Source organism: Lygodium microphyllum, chromosome 20, assembly GCF_053477565.2.
Source record: "Lygodium microphyllum isolate KBCC chromosome 20, Lygodium_microphyllum_v1.1.10, whole genome shotgun sequence".
Taxonomy (NCBI): Eukaryota; Viridiplantae; Streptophyta; class Polypodiopsida; order Schizaeales; family Lygodiaceae; genus Lygodium; species Lygodium microphyllum.
The window spans coordinates 55876111-55890266 of NC_141154.1; the positions used below are offsets into that span (position 1 = coordinate 55876111).

General features: G+C 41.3%; 1 protein-coding gene across 3 annotated transcripts in view; it reads right to left on the bottom strand.

Moving 5' to 3' along the window:
- The window catches only part of LOC148018916 (WD repeat and SOF domain-containing protein 1), a 133587-nt gene that overhangs the window by 88130 nt on the left and 31301 nt on the right, over positions 1-14156 (bottom strand). For all 3 annotated transcript variants that reach the window (XM_087701219.1, XM_087701218.1, XM_087701217.1), the window contains exons 3-5: positions 7217-7306; positions 7014-7125; positions 6725-6752 (exon numbers count right to left, since the gene is read on the bottom strand). In XM_087701219.1, coding sequence (XP_087557345.1) covers positions 6725-6752; positions 7014-7125; positions 7217-7306 — 230 coding nt within the window. The remainder of the gene's footprint in view (positions 1-6724; positions 6753-7013; positions 7126-7216; positions 7307-14156) is intronic.

Below are 14156 nucleotides of genomic sequence, written 5' to 3' on the forward strand. Positions count from 1 at the left end.
TGTTTTGTTGAGTATTTTTTATATCAACTTGATGCCCTTTGTGATTGTCTTTATGTGCAGATCTGTTCATGGGATTCGAAGGGCTGAGTCGCCCTATCCCGTGGTCGCCAATGAGAGCTGATCTTTTACTTTGAGAAGTCTTTAAAGTTAGCTAAAAAATCCAAATTTCAAGGAAAAAATAGACTTCGTCGAAGGCGGCATAGGCCATCGAGCCGATTTTAAGCAGCATCTCAAAGACGGATGCCAACAGTGCTTTAAAGACCCACCGAGCGACGGTTGGGGAATTTTCATAATTTTTGCACTTGTTGGATGAGACTCCGAGAAGTATCAGGCAATGTGGGACCTCGAGACGGACGTGCTGGATTTTTCAGACCTCGAATCGGATGTCGAATGCGAGAAGAGGAGTGCCTGGAGCCATAGACCAAAAGAGACTAAGTTTAAAAAGACGTAAGGGATAAAAGGGAGTGTGACTTTTGGAGCCACCCCTAATTTTTCATGCGACGGGGGGGAGGGGAGGGCTGTTTTTTTTTGCAAAAAAAAAAAGGGAGAAGCCGCCATGGCGATACCAGGCGACGAAATGGAGAGGAGGAGAACCATTAGCCATATCTCACCTCGATGTACCCTCCTAATCAGACTGCACCAATGATTTGCATCCTTCCTTCGCTTCCAATCGCCGTTCTCCGCTCCTCCAATGCCTGCCCAAATCAGAAGAACTAGATCTAGTCTTTCTCTCTCCTCCATCAAGAAGAGGATGCGATGACGGATGCTTGTCCAACATGAACCGAATTGCTCCAAGATCAAGAGGAGGCTAAGGGGAGATGTTTACCGTTGAAGATTTGCTGCCGGTCGATCCATTGGCAACCCGAAAAAATAATCAAAAAACACGCAACACGCAAGTAAGCAGTATGCATCATTTTTATAAAGAAAATTGGCTTGTTTTTGTTGTTTGATGGCTTAAATGGTGTGCACATGGAAAGAAAATTTACATGAATCTTGTTTGCATTATGTTTGAGGGCTGCACATGGAAAAATGCAGAACCCATAGTTGTACATGGTTGTAATAAATAATCTAAAATCTGAAATGTGATTTTTAAGGATAAAATGATAGTTTTGTCGTTTCGAGTGGGTGAAATATATTCCTATGGAAAAAATTTAAAAATAAAATTGAATTTTATTATGTTGAAATGATTAGTATAAGGAAAATCAAAAAATGATAATGATTATTGTCAAATAAATGCTAAAAAATAAGTTAAAAATAAAGAAAAAAAAATACGCTTCATAAAAATTTAAAAAAATACAATGAGTGTTTGTGAATGTATACTAGTGGCGGAGCATAAGGTTTAGTCTCATTTTGCCCTATCTCTTTGTCAAAGTTCGTGGTTTATTACTTTTCATACATCAAAACATTACAAAATGAACCCTTACACCTCTGCAACGGAAGCAATACCTAAAAGTAGGGGGTGAGGTGTTTAAATGATGCGATTTGGGTGACTAACCATATAGCCAGTGAAAGTTTCCACAAGAAAAGAGCACAACAGATGCAGAATGTATCAGAAGTGGAGCAGCGGTGGAAGCATAAACATGTGCTGAAATAAACTGCTGAAACACAAGACAAAAAGAGAAAAGAAAAGAACACGATACAGATGAGAACTCAGATGTATGCACGGGAAATGGAATCCATATATCTGAACACAAGACAGTCGCATACAACAATGAGTCACTGGCTGCGTGGGCACTGGCACTGGCACTGGCTCCTCTCTCCACAGAGTCTGCAGATGGTGAAGATGAAGTGACTGACTGAGGAGGAGCCACTGAGTATAAATAGGCTGAAAAAGTGGGGAGCAATAATGCTGGTCGGACAGCATTAATGCTGGCCGACTAGTGCATGAAATGCTCCACTGGCATAAAATGTCACACCAGAAAAAACCTAAAATACCTAATAAAAATGCCCAGCCTAGATCAAGCTCAGACTCACACATGAGCTGACAAATACACTGCTAACACCCTCTCTCAGATCATGAGTGATCTGATACAATACAATAGTACAATGAAAAGGGATCAGAAACTATACAACATAGAACCACCAAGTAGAACCATGGATACCCAAGCAGTGGGTGATCAAGCCACTACCAAGGTGCCTCGGAAAGAACCTCATGTCGATGTCGATCGTACCAAACACCTGAAAATAGAAAAGATCATAGCATTTCTCTGTGTCCATCACCAATGTCTCGCAGTAGCATACAAGACCATCCTGTCAAAAATGCCTCTGAACATAGGTGACCATGGAGTCCCTGCCTTTGGCCAGACCGCCAAAGTGTCCCCTCATGTGAGCTCCAGACGAAAGCCTCCCGCTCTCTGTCAGATAACCAGCTCATCATGAACCTGGATGTCAATCCCAGTTCCAGGATTTGATTCCGCCAGACTGAAGTCGATGCGTCAGGGACGTCCCTCTCTGGAACCTGTGCACCTGTAGAAAAGTATAGATGAGGCGCGCGGCTGCCCCATCTGAACACCTGCTCACACTCCCTCTCTGGCACGAGAGAGTCGTGAGGGATGACCTCATCACCACCGCTAGAAAGCAGCCGAGGAAGGGGCCACCAAGCCCTTCCCGCGATCCAAAGAAGAGGATCCCTTCCGCGCCTTGGACTTCACCTTGGTCGCAGGATCGGAGTTGGAGTCTGATGAAGGAGAGGACTCATCGGTAGAGTCAGCATCCCGCTTCGTCTTCTGCTCCTTCCTGGAAGCCGCTAACTTCTTGCAGTCCTTCCGCAAATGTCCCTTCTTGCCACAGTGGTAACACTGGGCCTTCGACTTCTTCTTCCCGTCACCCCTCTCTGAAGCTACATAAGTCTCACCTCCATAATGTGCCGGAAGCCGCCCCTGTAATCTCAAGGATGTCGCATGGTTGTCCTCATTAAAATCTTCAAGAAGAGGAAAAGGACGGAGAGGTCGAGCAATAGCTCCACAGACGATGTACCATAGCCGCTTCTGCACAAACCAAGCTTTCATGACAGCACTCCATGTGAGATAATCAGGTCCATGTAACTTATCATCAGTGGAAGTGCACGGAGGAGCCATATGGAGAGGATAAGAAGAAAAGTAGAGAAGAGATGGAATGTAGAGAGGAAACACAGCCAAAACACAAGCACAGACTACAGAAAATGAGAGTTCACATGCAATATAACCCAAAATCTGATCAATAGAAGACAAAATCTGATGCAGAAAGTCAAAAAATCAGTCAAAAACTGCCAAAAACAGAGAAAACGGCCTGAAGGAGCAGTCACCCAGCCACGAGAGATGCTGAATCAGCAAAACGCAGACTGTAAACTGAAGAAAAACAGGTAGAAAACTGTCGCCAGCAGCTGCAGATGAAAAACGCAGGCAGCAGAGGGTGCGTAGGCAGCAGAGGGTGCGGAGGCAGCAGGCGATGGCAAAACTGCAAAAAACGCAGGCTGAAAACAGCCCCAAAACAGGGCGCCTGGCTGCAACAGCAGTCGTCTGATCAGCAGGGGTACAAAACAGTCCTGAAATCAGCAAGAAAACACAGCAGAAACACAAATCCTGAAAACTGATACCATGTCAGAAGTGGAGCAGCGGTGGAAGCATAAACATGTGCTGAAATAAACTGCTGAAACACAAGACAAAAAGAGAAAAGAAAAGAACACGATACAGATGAGAACTCAGATGTATGCACGGGAAATGGAATCCATATATCTGAACACAAGACAGTCGCATACAACAATGAGTCACTGGCTGCGTGGGCACTGGCACTGGCACTGGCTCCTCTCTCCACAGAGTCTGCAGATGGTGAAGATGAAGTGACTGACTGAGGAGGAGCCACTGAGTATAAATAGGCTGAAAAAGTGGGGAGCAATAATGCTGGTCGGACAGCATTAATGCTGGCCGACTAGTGCATGAAATGCTCCACTGGCATAAAATGTCACACCAGAAAAAACCTAAAATACCTAATAAAAATGCCCAGCCTAGATCAAGCTCAGACTCACACATGAGCTGACAAATACACTGCTAACAGAATGATCACCGCCAAAACCAATTCATGAATGAAGAAGAAGAAGAAGATGCTTCCGCTAACATCAACAACTCTGATAGATTATTCTTAAAAAAAATTCATTGTATCTCTATGCTTCCCTTAGTGGATTTTCTCTGTAAAAACCCTTGCCAAAGATGTAAAGTTTCAAGCTTTAACTTGACTAGGTTGCCTATGAGCTAGTCTCCCGAGCCATGTCATCATGAAGGGGGTGAAAAAAGCCAGCAAGTATAGAAACTCATCATGTGAGGGGGGGTGTTGAGAAATGACAAATGATGTATGCTCCAAAAACAGCTGTTTTAAATCCCATATGCACAGTGAGAAGAGTGGAAAAACTCAACTTCTAAAGCATTGTACTTGACTATCACTTTCACAATGATAAATACAATATCATGATGCTTGGTACTTTCACGTAGTATCTTTGTCATTGTCAGTATCCTACACAAGATTGTGTTTATGAGTCCAAGCTAATCTATCTTGGAACCTTATTTACTTATGTAACAATTGGTCTCTCTTTGTCTATGTCAACATGAGTCTTGTCTTCATCTTCCATCCTCCATAGCTCTTGCTATGCTCTAGATCCGCACTTTAAACGAAAAGAATGAGAAGAATGATCTGTCCCAAAGTGGGAAATGGCTATAAATAGCCAAAATACCCCAAAACTGACTGATCAACCAGAAATGCCAATAAATGTGGCAGTCCGCCAGCCAAATCTAGCCAACTAGCACAAACTAGAGCCAAAAAATGCTGACATGGCTAAAAAGTGACTGACAAGGGCTAGTAGAGCAAATCACAACCTAGCAAGGCTACACAAACTAACAAGACACCGATAGTGTCAGAAGTGGTGCAGCAATGGAAGTATAAACATAAGCTATAATAAACTACTGAAACACAAGACAAAAGAGAAAGGGAAAGAAAGAACACAATACAAATGAGAACTCATATGTATGCTCGGGAAATGGAATCCATATATCAGACACGAGACTATTGCATACAACAGTGAGTCACCAACTGCTTGGGCACCGGCACCGGCTCCTCTCTCCACGAGAACTCCAAGTGGTGAACTGACCAACTGAGGAGGAGGAGCCCAAAATAAATAGGCACAAATAATGCCATTAAATATGTCACGACGGCCAGCAATAAATGCCCAATATGACCATAAAATGACACAATAAAAAATGCCTAAATAACCTAAATAATGTGCCCAAGCCTCTACAACTCAAACTCACACATGAACTGACATATCTGCTAATAGATAGATGCAGAAATGCACATTGACAAAGGAAACGCACACTAAACTGAGTGGAAATGACAGTCCAAGCTCCAATGTCTCCGTCGTGCTAACACCCAAGAGATGACAGGGTGACACAATAAAATAACATGCCACTCTCAGTCATTTCATAGCTTGCCCCAAAAGATCTCAGCCAAATTCAGTCCAAGAAAGATGCAATTGAAGAATTTCTGCTGCTAAAACCTAATTCACAACAGAAATTAGGTTTTGACAACCACCTCAGGAGGCTTGCTCAGAAATTGAGGCTTTAGACTTGGAATTCAGCTGCTGAAATTGGGGAATTTCAAAGATTTTCAAGAGGCCAACTAGTCATAATTTAGCTTGGGGCCAAATTTCTCACTCAAGGAGTGAATTGGAGGCCAATCCCTTTCAGAATCAGGGGGCAAATTGAATTGGAGGCTTGCTGTTCATCCCAAGCAGCAAGGGGTATGGGAAATTGAAGGAGATTGGAGAGGAATCGAAATGTATCTCAACCAAATTCAATTCGAGCTAAAGAAATACTGTAAGGGGCTCCAATTTTTGGGGCCAATCGGGTGTCCATTGTCCAAGATTAATCGGTAACAATTTCATTTCAGTTTATGGGAATTTCATGCTTGCTGTAATTAGTGTAATCAATTCACTAGCACTCTTTCCCCAAAAGGAAGGCTGGTTTCAGGAACACTGCCTCTAGTCTCCCTCTCTTCAAGGATGCTAAGCGATGCAATGACAATGGTAATGAAGGAAGTAGGACAGCCTTACATGTAGGCAACGACAGAACCAAGACCTGAATGAATCAGATAGGCCAGTGTGAATGGCCGCCCAATGGTCTACATGTGGCACCCACTATAAGCCAATTAAATGGCAATAGATATAGTGCTCATACCCATGATATGCATAAAAATAACTCCCTCTCTCAGATCATGGGTAAGTTAGCTTTGATGCTATTATCGAGCCCATTCCATCAGCTTTGGTATTGAGCCTTTTATACTTTTATTGTTCTTTTTTAAATGACATATTAGCTGAAAAAGAAGAGTGAACTTTCAGTGGCACAGATTTTTCAGCTTGTCTCTAGCCATTTATCAGATAAGCTTAAAGTTATGTCATAAGTTCATGAATGTGGGCATTTCTCTTCACTTAATTTGGACTGAGATAACATATCAAGATGTGCTACAATTACCAATTTTATGACATATTGGCAAACAACCCATATTCCATTTTTGACGATGTACTCACTTCCAGTCTCATATAGTTGAAGTTTGAACACAAAATCTAAGCAATTATTAATATCTGACCTTTTATGTCTGTTAACATGACAATTCTAAAATATATAGAAAACATTAAACAACCTGACTCCTCCTACCACATATATTTGAGATAGTTACATGTGGCAAGTTACAAAGGAAATACCGATAAGCAACGTCCCAAAGCCGAATTTCTGTAGAACATAAAGCAAAACTCTATTTACATCTGGTAAATATTGCTCATATCACAAAAGGATCAACCAAATGGAATCAGACCTCCAACTTAAATTGTGCACACAACACACACATTCAATAACAACTTCAAACTGCAATTAAATTTTCCTAACATATCCAACAAAAAAGCTGGAAGTCAATAGCACCCCTGCTGTTGTAGGGCTTGTCTCACACCCATTAAAAGAAAAACAGTGATTACTAGTTTTTGCCCATCATGATACCTCCATCCATAGCACCAGAAAAGAGACAATTCAAGCTCCGGGGATTTTTGGCCATGCAAGATATAGCATCCATGTGTCCATTCAAAGCTCCAATAAATGGCTTAGCAAAAACCTGAAATTCAACCAGAAACAATAGTAGTCATAGATTCATAGATAGCCTTCTTCCTTGCAAGTCCACACAAACTAAAGACAAACCAACAAACCTTCTCCAATTTAACAGCATTTACTGCTCTTGTGTATTCAAGCGCTCTTTCATGAGAATGAAGGCTTGGATCAAGATTTTTGTAGACTTTCTGTTTTCCAACCAATCACAAATTAATTAGCAGGCAAACAGGAAATTAAACCCAATAAACTTATACTGAAACACCCTAGGCGTAAAAGAACTTATACTGAAGCATTCTGGGTGTATTTCAGTAACCTAGGAAATATGATAGATATCCTTTATTTTCAAACTGCTGAAGGGTGGTGACTGAATTCTTTGTAAATGATTGCCTTGATCAACTAATTCATCTACAACCAAAGGGGGAATTCTGCACGATATGGTGTTCAATTTGCCTAGAATTTAGACTTGCCATGGCTCTAGAAGTTCTAATTCAAGTCATCTTGCTTGCTATACCAAAAGAGTAAAGATCAGGGTCTATGTTGGAGAAAGACGAGCAATGCTATTGATTAGTTTGCCAGGGCTAGTAGACTTGAGACCAAATTGGATCCCCTACAACGCTTCACTAAGATACCTTCGTTGCCATGTGAGCATAATATCATCTCAGAGTAGCACCTAGCACCCTTACTCTTGAGCATGAAAAACCTGCTGCATTGGAGCATGTCGAGACTCTCTCCAACAAGGAGGGTAATGGTGGCTAACCAAATTCTACTTGCCATGTGGCTTATTATTTCTTGTTGGGCCACCTCCAGGTCATGCATTGATCAGGTGGAGATGGAAGCCCAACGAGGGCTAAAATACCCTCTGATGTTATAATTCAGCCCAGATCTAGGGGTGGTTGACCATAGACCCAAACAGTCAAAGTCGAGCTATGTTGGTGATATTAATTGGGAGGGGGAGGGGGAGGGGGAGGGGCCTCCTTCCAAGCAAGGAGCCATGGAAGACAATACTATGATGGGATTGTTCCTGCTGATGGAGGACCATGGCAGCTTAGTATTCATTGGATTTCTCAGCAGATGTGAGCTACAATGCTTGAAAAGAGCTTTGGGGTCAAATTTGTCGCTATTGTCATCTAGCCTTGGAGATCAATGTCTCTAGAATTTCACAGATTTCTCCAGCCACCATTGGAGAGAAAATCAGGCAGCCTTTTTGCTTCAACCAATTAATTAGGTCAAAGAGGCCATACCATTGAGAGAGTTCGCACTATCTTGGGGGAGGTTTTCCTTGGAGATTGCTTTTACAATGAGGGAGTAGTGTGCCTTCGTAGAGCTGTTGACTCGGTCATAAAGAGGCTCCATGACATCAAAGGGGTCAAAGACATGATGGAAGATTAGGGAGGTGATCCCCTTGGGGCGGAGGAATGATGTAAACACCTTTATGGAATGGATTGGTCTCTTTACCGAAGCAGAAATTAGAGGTTGGTACCTGAAACCAGCCTTCCTTCCGTGGATGGGTGGTAGATCCCTGGTTACAACTTAATTACAGCAGCAAACAGTTAATGCAAATCTGAAAATACAAATTTACCTACTAATCTTGGACAATGCACACCCGATTGGCACCAAAATTGGTGTCCCTTTCGGTATTTCTTTAGCTTTATTGAAGAAATAGTTGATTTACAATGGGATTCTCCCAATCCCCTTTGGTATTCCAACTCCCTTTACTGATCAAAATCACCAACAAGTCTTTAATCTGATTTGCCCCTTGATTCGGGTAATCAATTGGCCTTCACCCACTCTGATGGAGATGGTAAATGCCCCAAATTCAATTGTTTCCCGGTCCCTCCACTTGAATAGGCTAAAAACAGCTTCAACTCTGTTAAATCCTAGTCTTTGAGCTTCTAATTTCTGGCACGTTTCCTGAGGCTGCTGCTAAACCCTAATTTCTGCTGCATATTAGGGTTTACAGTAGAGAAATCTAAGATTTCTCAGCCGCTAGGGGTCCAAATGCTGAGATCTTCAAAGAAAGGCTGCGAAATGGCTAGGAGATGAGAGGGAAAGCTGTAGAGAGAGAAAATTCAGAGTTTTGTTGTGAAGAATGACTGAAAATCAGTCAAGTGCAATTGTTACCCTGCCACAACAGCATGTAGATGCAAAGAACTGAAGAAAATCGGTCATTTACTGCTGCTACCCTGCCTCAACAGCCTGTAGATGTTGTCTCCTACTGTTGATTGGTCTTCTCCTGCCCTTGGCATCCTCAGAAGGCCCTCCAATGGCTTCAAATCAAACCAACAGCCTCCTCTCCCTCTCTCTTGAAAGCTGAATTTATAAAAATGCCTCTCTCCAGCCTCTAAAGACGTTTTCCAGCCTTGCATGGGCATTTTTGACAAGTGGCAACCTTCCCAACTGGTTTTTTTAACATTTTTCATAATTAAATATTAATTTTCAGCCTTTAAATACTTAAAAATTAAATTACTAATTATTTCGGTGCCCTAAAAAATAATCTAACTGACCAATTATTAAATTGCCTATGCAACTTCCATTCACGAGTATCTCTACGCCATCTTTGACCATCAAATTGGCGTTAGGTACCATTAAACACCACTTCTCTAGTGTCACCAGCTGACACTTATGGCCAAATGGATGACCTAGGCCAACAACTCGCACTAGATACCACCAAGTACCTGTGCAACATAACTTATAGCAACTTTTGCCTTTGACATCCCATGATTTCTTCAAGTCTCGGGCTCATAAATTTACTTTCCAACAACTCGCACTAGATACCACCAAGTACCTATGCAGCATAACTTATAGCAACTTTTGCCTTTGCCATCCCATGATTTCTTCAAGTCTCGGGCTCGTAAATTTACTTTAACCCTAGTTGCACCACACATGTGCAAAAACCATTAAACACCACTTCTCTAGTGTCACCAGCTGACACTTACGGCCAAATGGATGACCTAGGCCAACAACTCGCACTAGATACCACCAAGTACCTGTGCGGCATAACTTATAGTATCTTTTGCCTTTGACATCCCATGATTTCTTCAAGTCTCGGGCTCGTAAATTTACTTTAACCCTAGTTGCACCACACATGTGCAACATTTACTTCAAGTGATTAAAAATTAATCCACATGTTAAGTGAGGTTTCAAAAATACATGTCCTCATGACAACTGTTCCCCTTGAAATCCTTGCAATCATCCTTGATTACACTACCAAATGCATCAAAAGCAAAGTACTACACTGGAATTTCCATAGGGTATCATAGTCAACACAACATTGCGCCTTGATGTTCAACCATTCCATATGCCCAACATATGCTTAAAATTACCAACCAACATAACATAACATAAGACTCGCAAAGAATCTAAAAAAATATTACCAAATTATCATGTGACATGTCTATTTATCATCAGCTCAACTCCTCTAGCAAAACCAAACCATAGCATAGCATAACCAAGCATAAACCATGGCTAAAACATCAATGGCATCATAACATATGCTGTTGTCCATGGAACTAGATGTAAACCATTGAAAACTTAGCATAATCTGATCATAAACTAATCACTTGCTAATCTGAGAACCGATCACAAAGTGTTATAAATGTAACCCCAAACTGATCACAAACTCGTTGCAAAAACTGACCAGCAATTAGTGCAAAAATTGATGCACAACTGATCCAAAAGGTGACCATAAACGGTTGTCAAGCTAATTAAAAACTAATCTGAAACTCATCAGAAATTTTGCCTCAAAACTCATGCAAAATTCATGCTAAATTGATCATAAGCTGATGCAAAAGTATAGTTCAACTGTCCAAGTGAAACTCATACTCATCTGCATACATCTGACAGTGACTACTACACTAAGTAGTCATCTCATGGCAAACATATTGTCAATGCAGTACCTTGGCTGCATGCTGAATACATCCCAGATCCACTAAATATGAGAGCTGTCCATCACTAGAGGAGGTGAAGTGCTACCTTCCCCTTGAGCATCAAGCAATACTCCGAGCCCTTGCTCTGCTGAACCTGACAGAGCCCGAACTAAAGAATTCTAAAATTTCACCAAGTATCTCCTGGAAACTTTACCTTTGACATTTATTTCCTTACATGCCAAAATCTCCTCAAGTACCAAAATCTCATCTAGCTTCTCAACCTCAGGCTGAATTTCAGCAAACATATCCTCTCGCACATCACCATGAAAAGGCCTCAACAAACTGACATGAAAGACATTATGTATCCGCGAATGTGGAGGTAATTTCAGCCAATATACCACATTGTTGATCTTCTCCAACACCTGGAAAGACGCATAGTATCTTATATTCAACTTCGGATACAATCTTTCTCTTCTTTTCATCTTTTTCAGTCTTGCCTTTTCAAAATGCAACAATACATAATCACCCTCTGCAAACTGCAAAGCATGTCTGTATCGATTAGCTGCCCTCTTTTACTTTTATTGTGATCTCTGAAGTGCATATTTTATCTTTACATAGGCTACATCCAAGTTTTCCACATAACGATCAACCTCAAAGATCTTATCCTTAGTTTCCAGAATAGGTGGTACCTTCTCGCCACCCTCAACCACCTCAAATGGAGCTTTGCTCGTAGAACTATGCACTGTGTTGTTGTAAGCAAACTCAACCAAGGGCAAATACTGCTCCCACTGTGTCTTGTGGTCTGAAACATAGCATCTCAAAAGATCTAACACTATGGAATTTGCTTTCTCATACTAACCATCTGTCTGTGGATGGAAGGATGATGAGAATTTCAGCGTCGTACCCATATTCTCAAACAAGCCCTTCCAAAATAACTGGTCATCCGAGGGTCTCGATCACTGATCGACTATGGCATACCATGATACTTAAAGATGTGCTACAAAAACAAGTGTCATATGATCAGCCTTTAATTTCTTCCTGATTGGAATGAAATGGGCTTGTTTGCTAAACCTGCAAATGATAGTCCATATCCCACCATTCCCTGTAGGTGTCTTAGGAAGCTCAAAAATAAAGTCCATTGCAATGCTCTGTCAAGGCCTATCTAGAAAAGGCAAGAGCTGCAATAAACCCAGCATCTTTGCCTATCGTACTTTTTCTTCTGGCATACGGTGCATGTCTTAATAAACTATTCTATATCATGCCTTAAAGCTAGCCAATAAAAGATATGCTCCACTGCCTTGACCGTGGCATCAATACCTCTGTGTCCTGCATACGGAGGAACATGACTTTTAGTGATAACTCTAGGCCTTAACTGCTCTTTCATGGCATCCAACTCAATGTGATAAACTATGCTGACGGCTGAAATTTGTGGCTTACGTGACAGTGCATCAGCCACAACATTATTTTTACCATCAATATATATAATGTGAAAATGAAACATAGAGAGAAAATTTGCCCATCTTATATGCTTCTCTGACAACTTTGTCTGTGTCGAAAGTACCTCAAAGTTTGATAGACTGTCTGCACTGTAAAATCAGTCCCCCAACAAATAATGTTTCCACATAGATAGTGCATGAATTACAACCAAGAGCTCTTTCTCATAGACCTGCAAATTCTTTTCTGCACCGTGGAGAATTCTGCTCTCATAAGCCACAACTCGAGCGTCCTGCATAAGAACAGCCCCAATGCTGTTACCGTATGCATCGCATTGAACTATGAATGACTTCCTTAGATCGGGCAACAAAAGCACAGGATCTGAAGTCATCTTTTCCTTCAACTTTTCGAATGCTGAAATTTTCACTATTGTCCATCTAAATGGCACATCCTTCTTCTGCAGGGCATGCAATGGAGATGCAATTTCAGCAAACCAGCGTACATACTTCCTATAGTAAGAACATAAACCCAGAAGTTGCGGATCTCATGCACATTCCTCAAAGGGGGCCATGATCATATTACCTCAACCTTTGCAGGGTCCATGTGAATACCATCAACTGATACAATATGCCACAAAAAGTGGATTTCGTGCAAAATAAATTCACTTTTCTTGTCATTGATAACCAGCCTATGCTCACACAATTCATTGAGCACAATGTCCAAGTGTTTTCTATCCTCTGTCTCATTCTTTGAATAGACAATCATGTCATCAAAGAAAGTGCCCACAAATCCTCTATGTGGCCTGAAGATACGATCCATCATCCAATTAAAACTGGCAAGAGCATTTGTTTGTCCAAAAGGCATAACAAGAAACTCATACAATCCAAAAGATGTCCTAAAAGCTATCTTAGGCACATCTTCCGGTCTAATGTGTATCTGATGATACCCACTTTTCAAATCTATACACCTAAATATGATTGCCCCTTGCAATCTATCCATAACATCATCGATCCGAGGAATTAAAGAGTGATTCTTTATTGTGATCTTGTTCAGAGCACGATAATCAATACACATATGCCATGAACCATCTTTTTTCTACACCAAAAGCACTAGAGAACAAAAAGGAGATGAGCTGGGTTTGATCAACCCTTTCTCTAATAGCTCATTTACCTGACTCATAATCTCCTATTTGATGCACTCTCTGTAGGGTGTCTTATTAGGTGGGCTACTTCCAAGGATAAGATCTATGCCATGATATTCTCGCCTTTTAGACGGTAGCTGCCCTAGAAGTAACTGAGAGAAGCAACCAGCATACATTTTCGAAAATGACATGCGATCCTTCTCTAACTTAAACATATTCCCAACATTCTCACTATTATCTTTATCCTTAGTAAAAACCAAGTATGCTGAAATATGATTTTTCATTACTTTAGAAATGGCAGCTGTAGATACAGCAGGGACAGATTCACCTTTCAACTTTACATCAAGTGTGAGTACCTTTTCCTTACACTGAATAGTGATTTTTTTTGCACGAGAATCAATCACTGCATGCATACGGTGACACCACGGCATACCAAGTAATACAACACAACCCTCAAGTGAAGCAATGAAAAACTCTTCGTTGTCCACATATCCTTGTATGTGCAACCGAAGTTTTCCAATGAGCGGTGTGACAGGCTCTGCATGGCCTTTACATGCCATTCCAACTTTTCCATGGATCCCATCTCATCCACCCTGA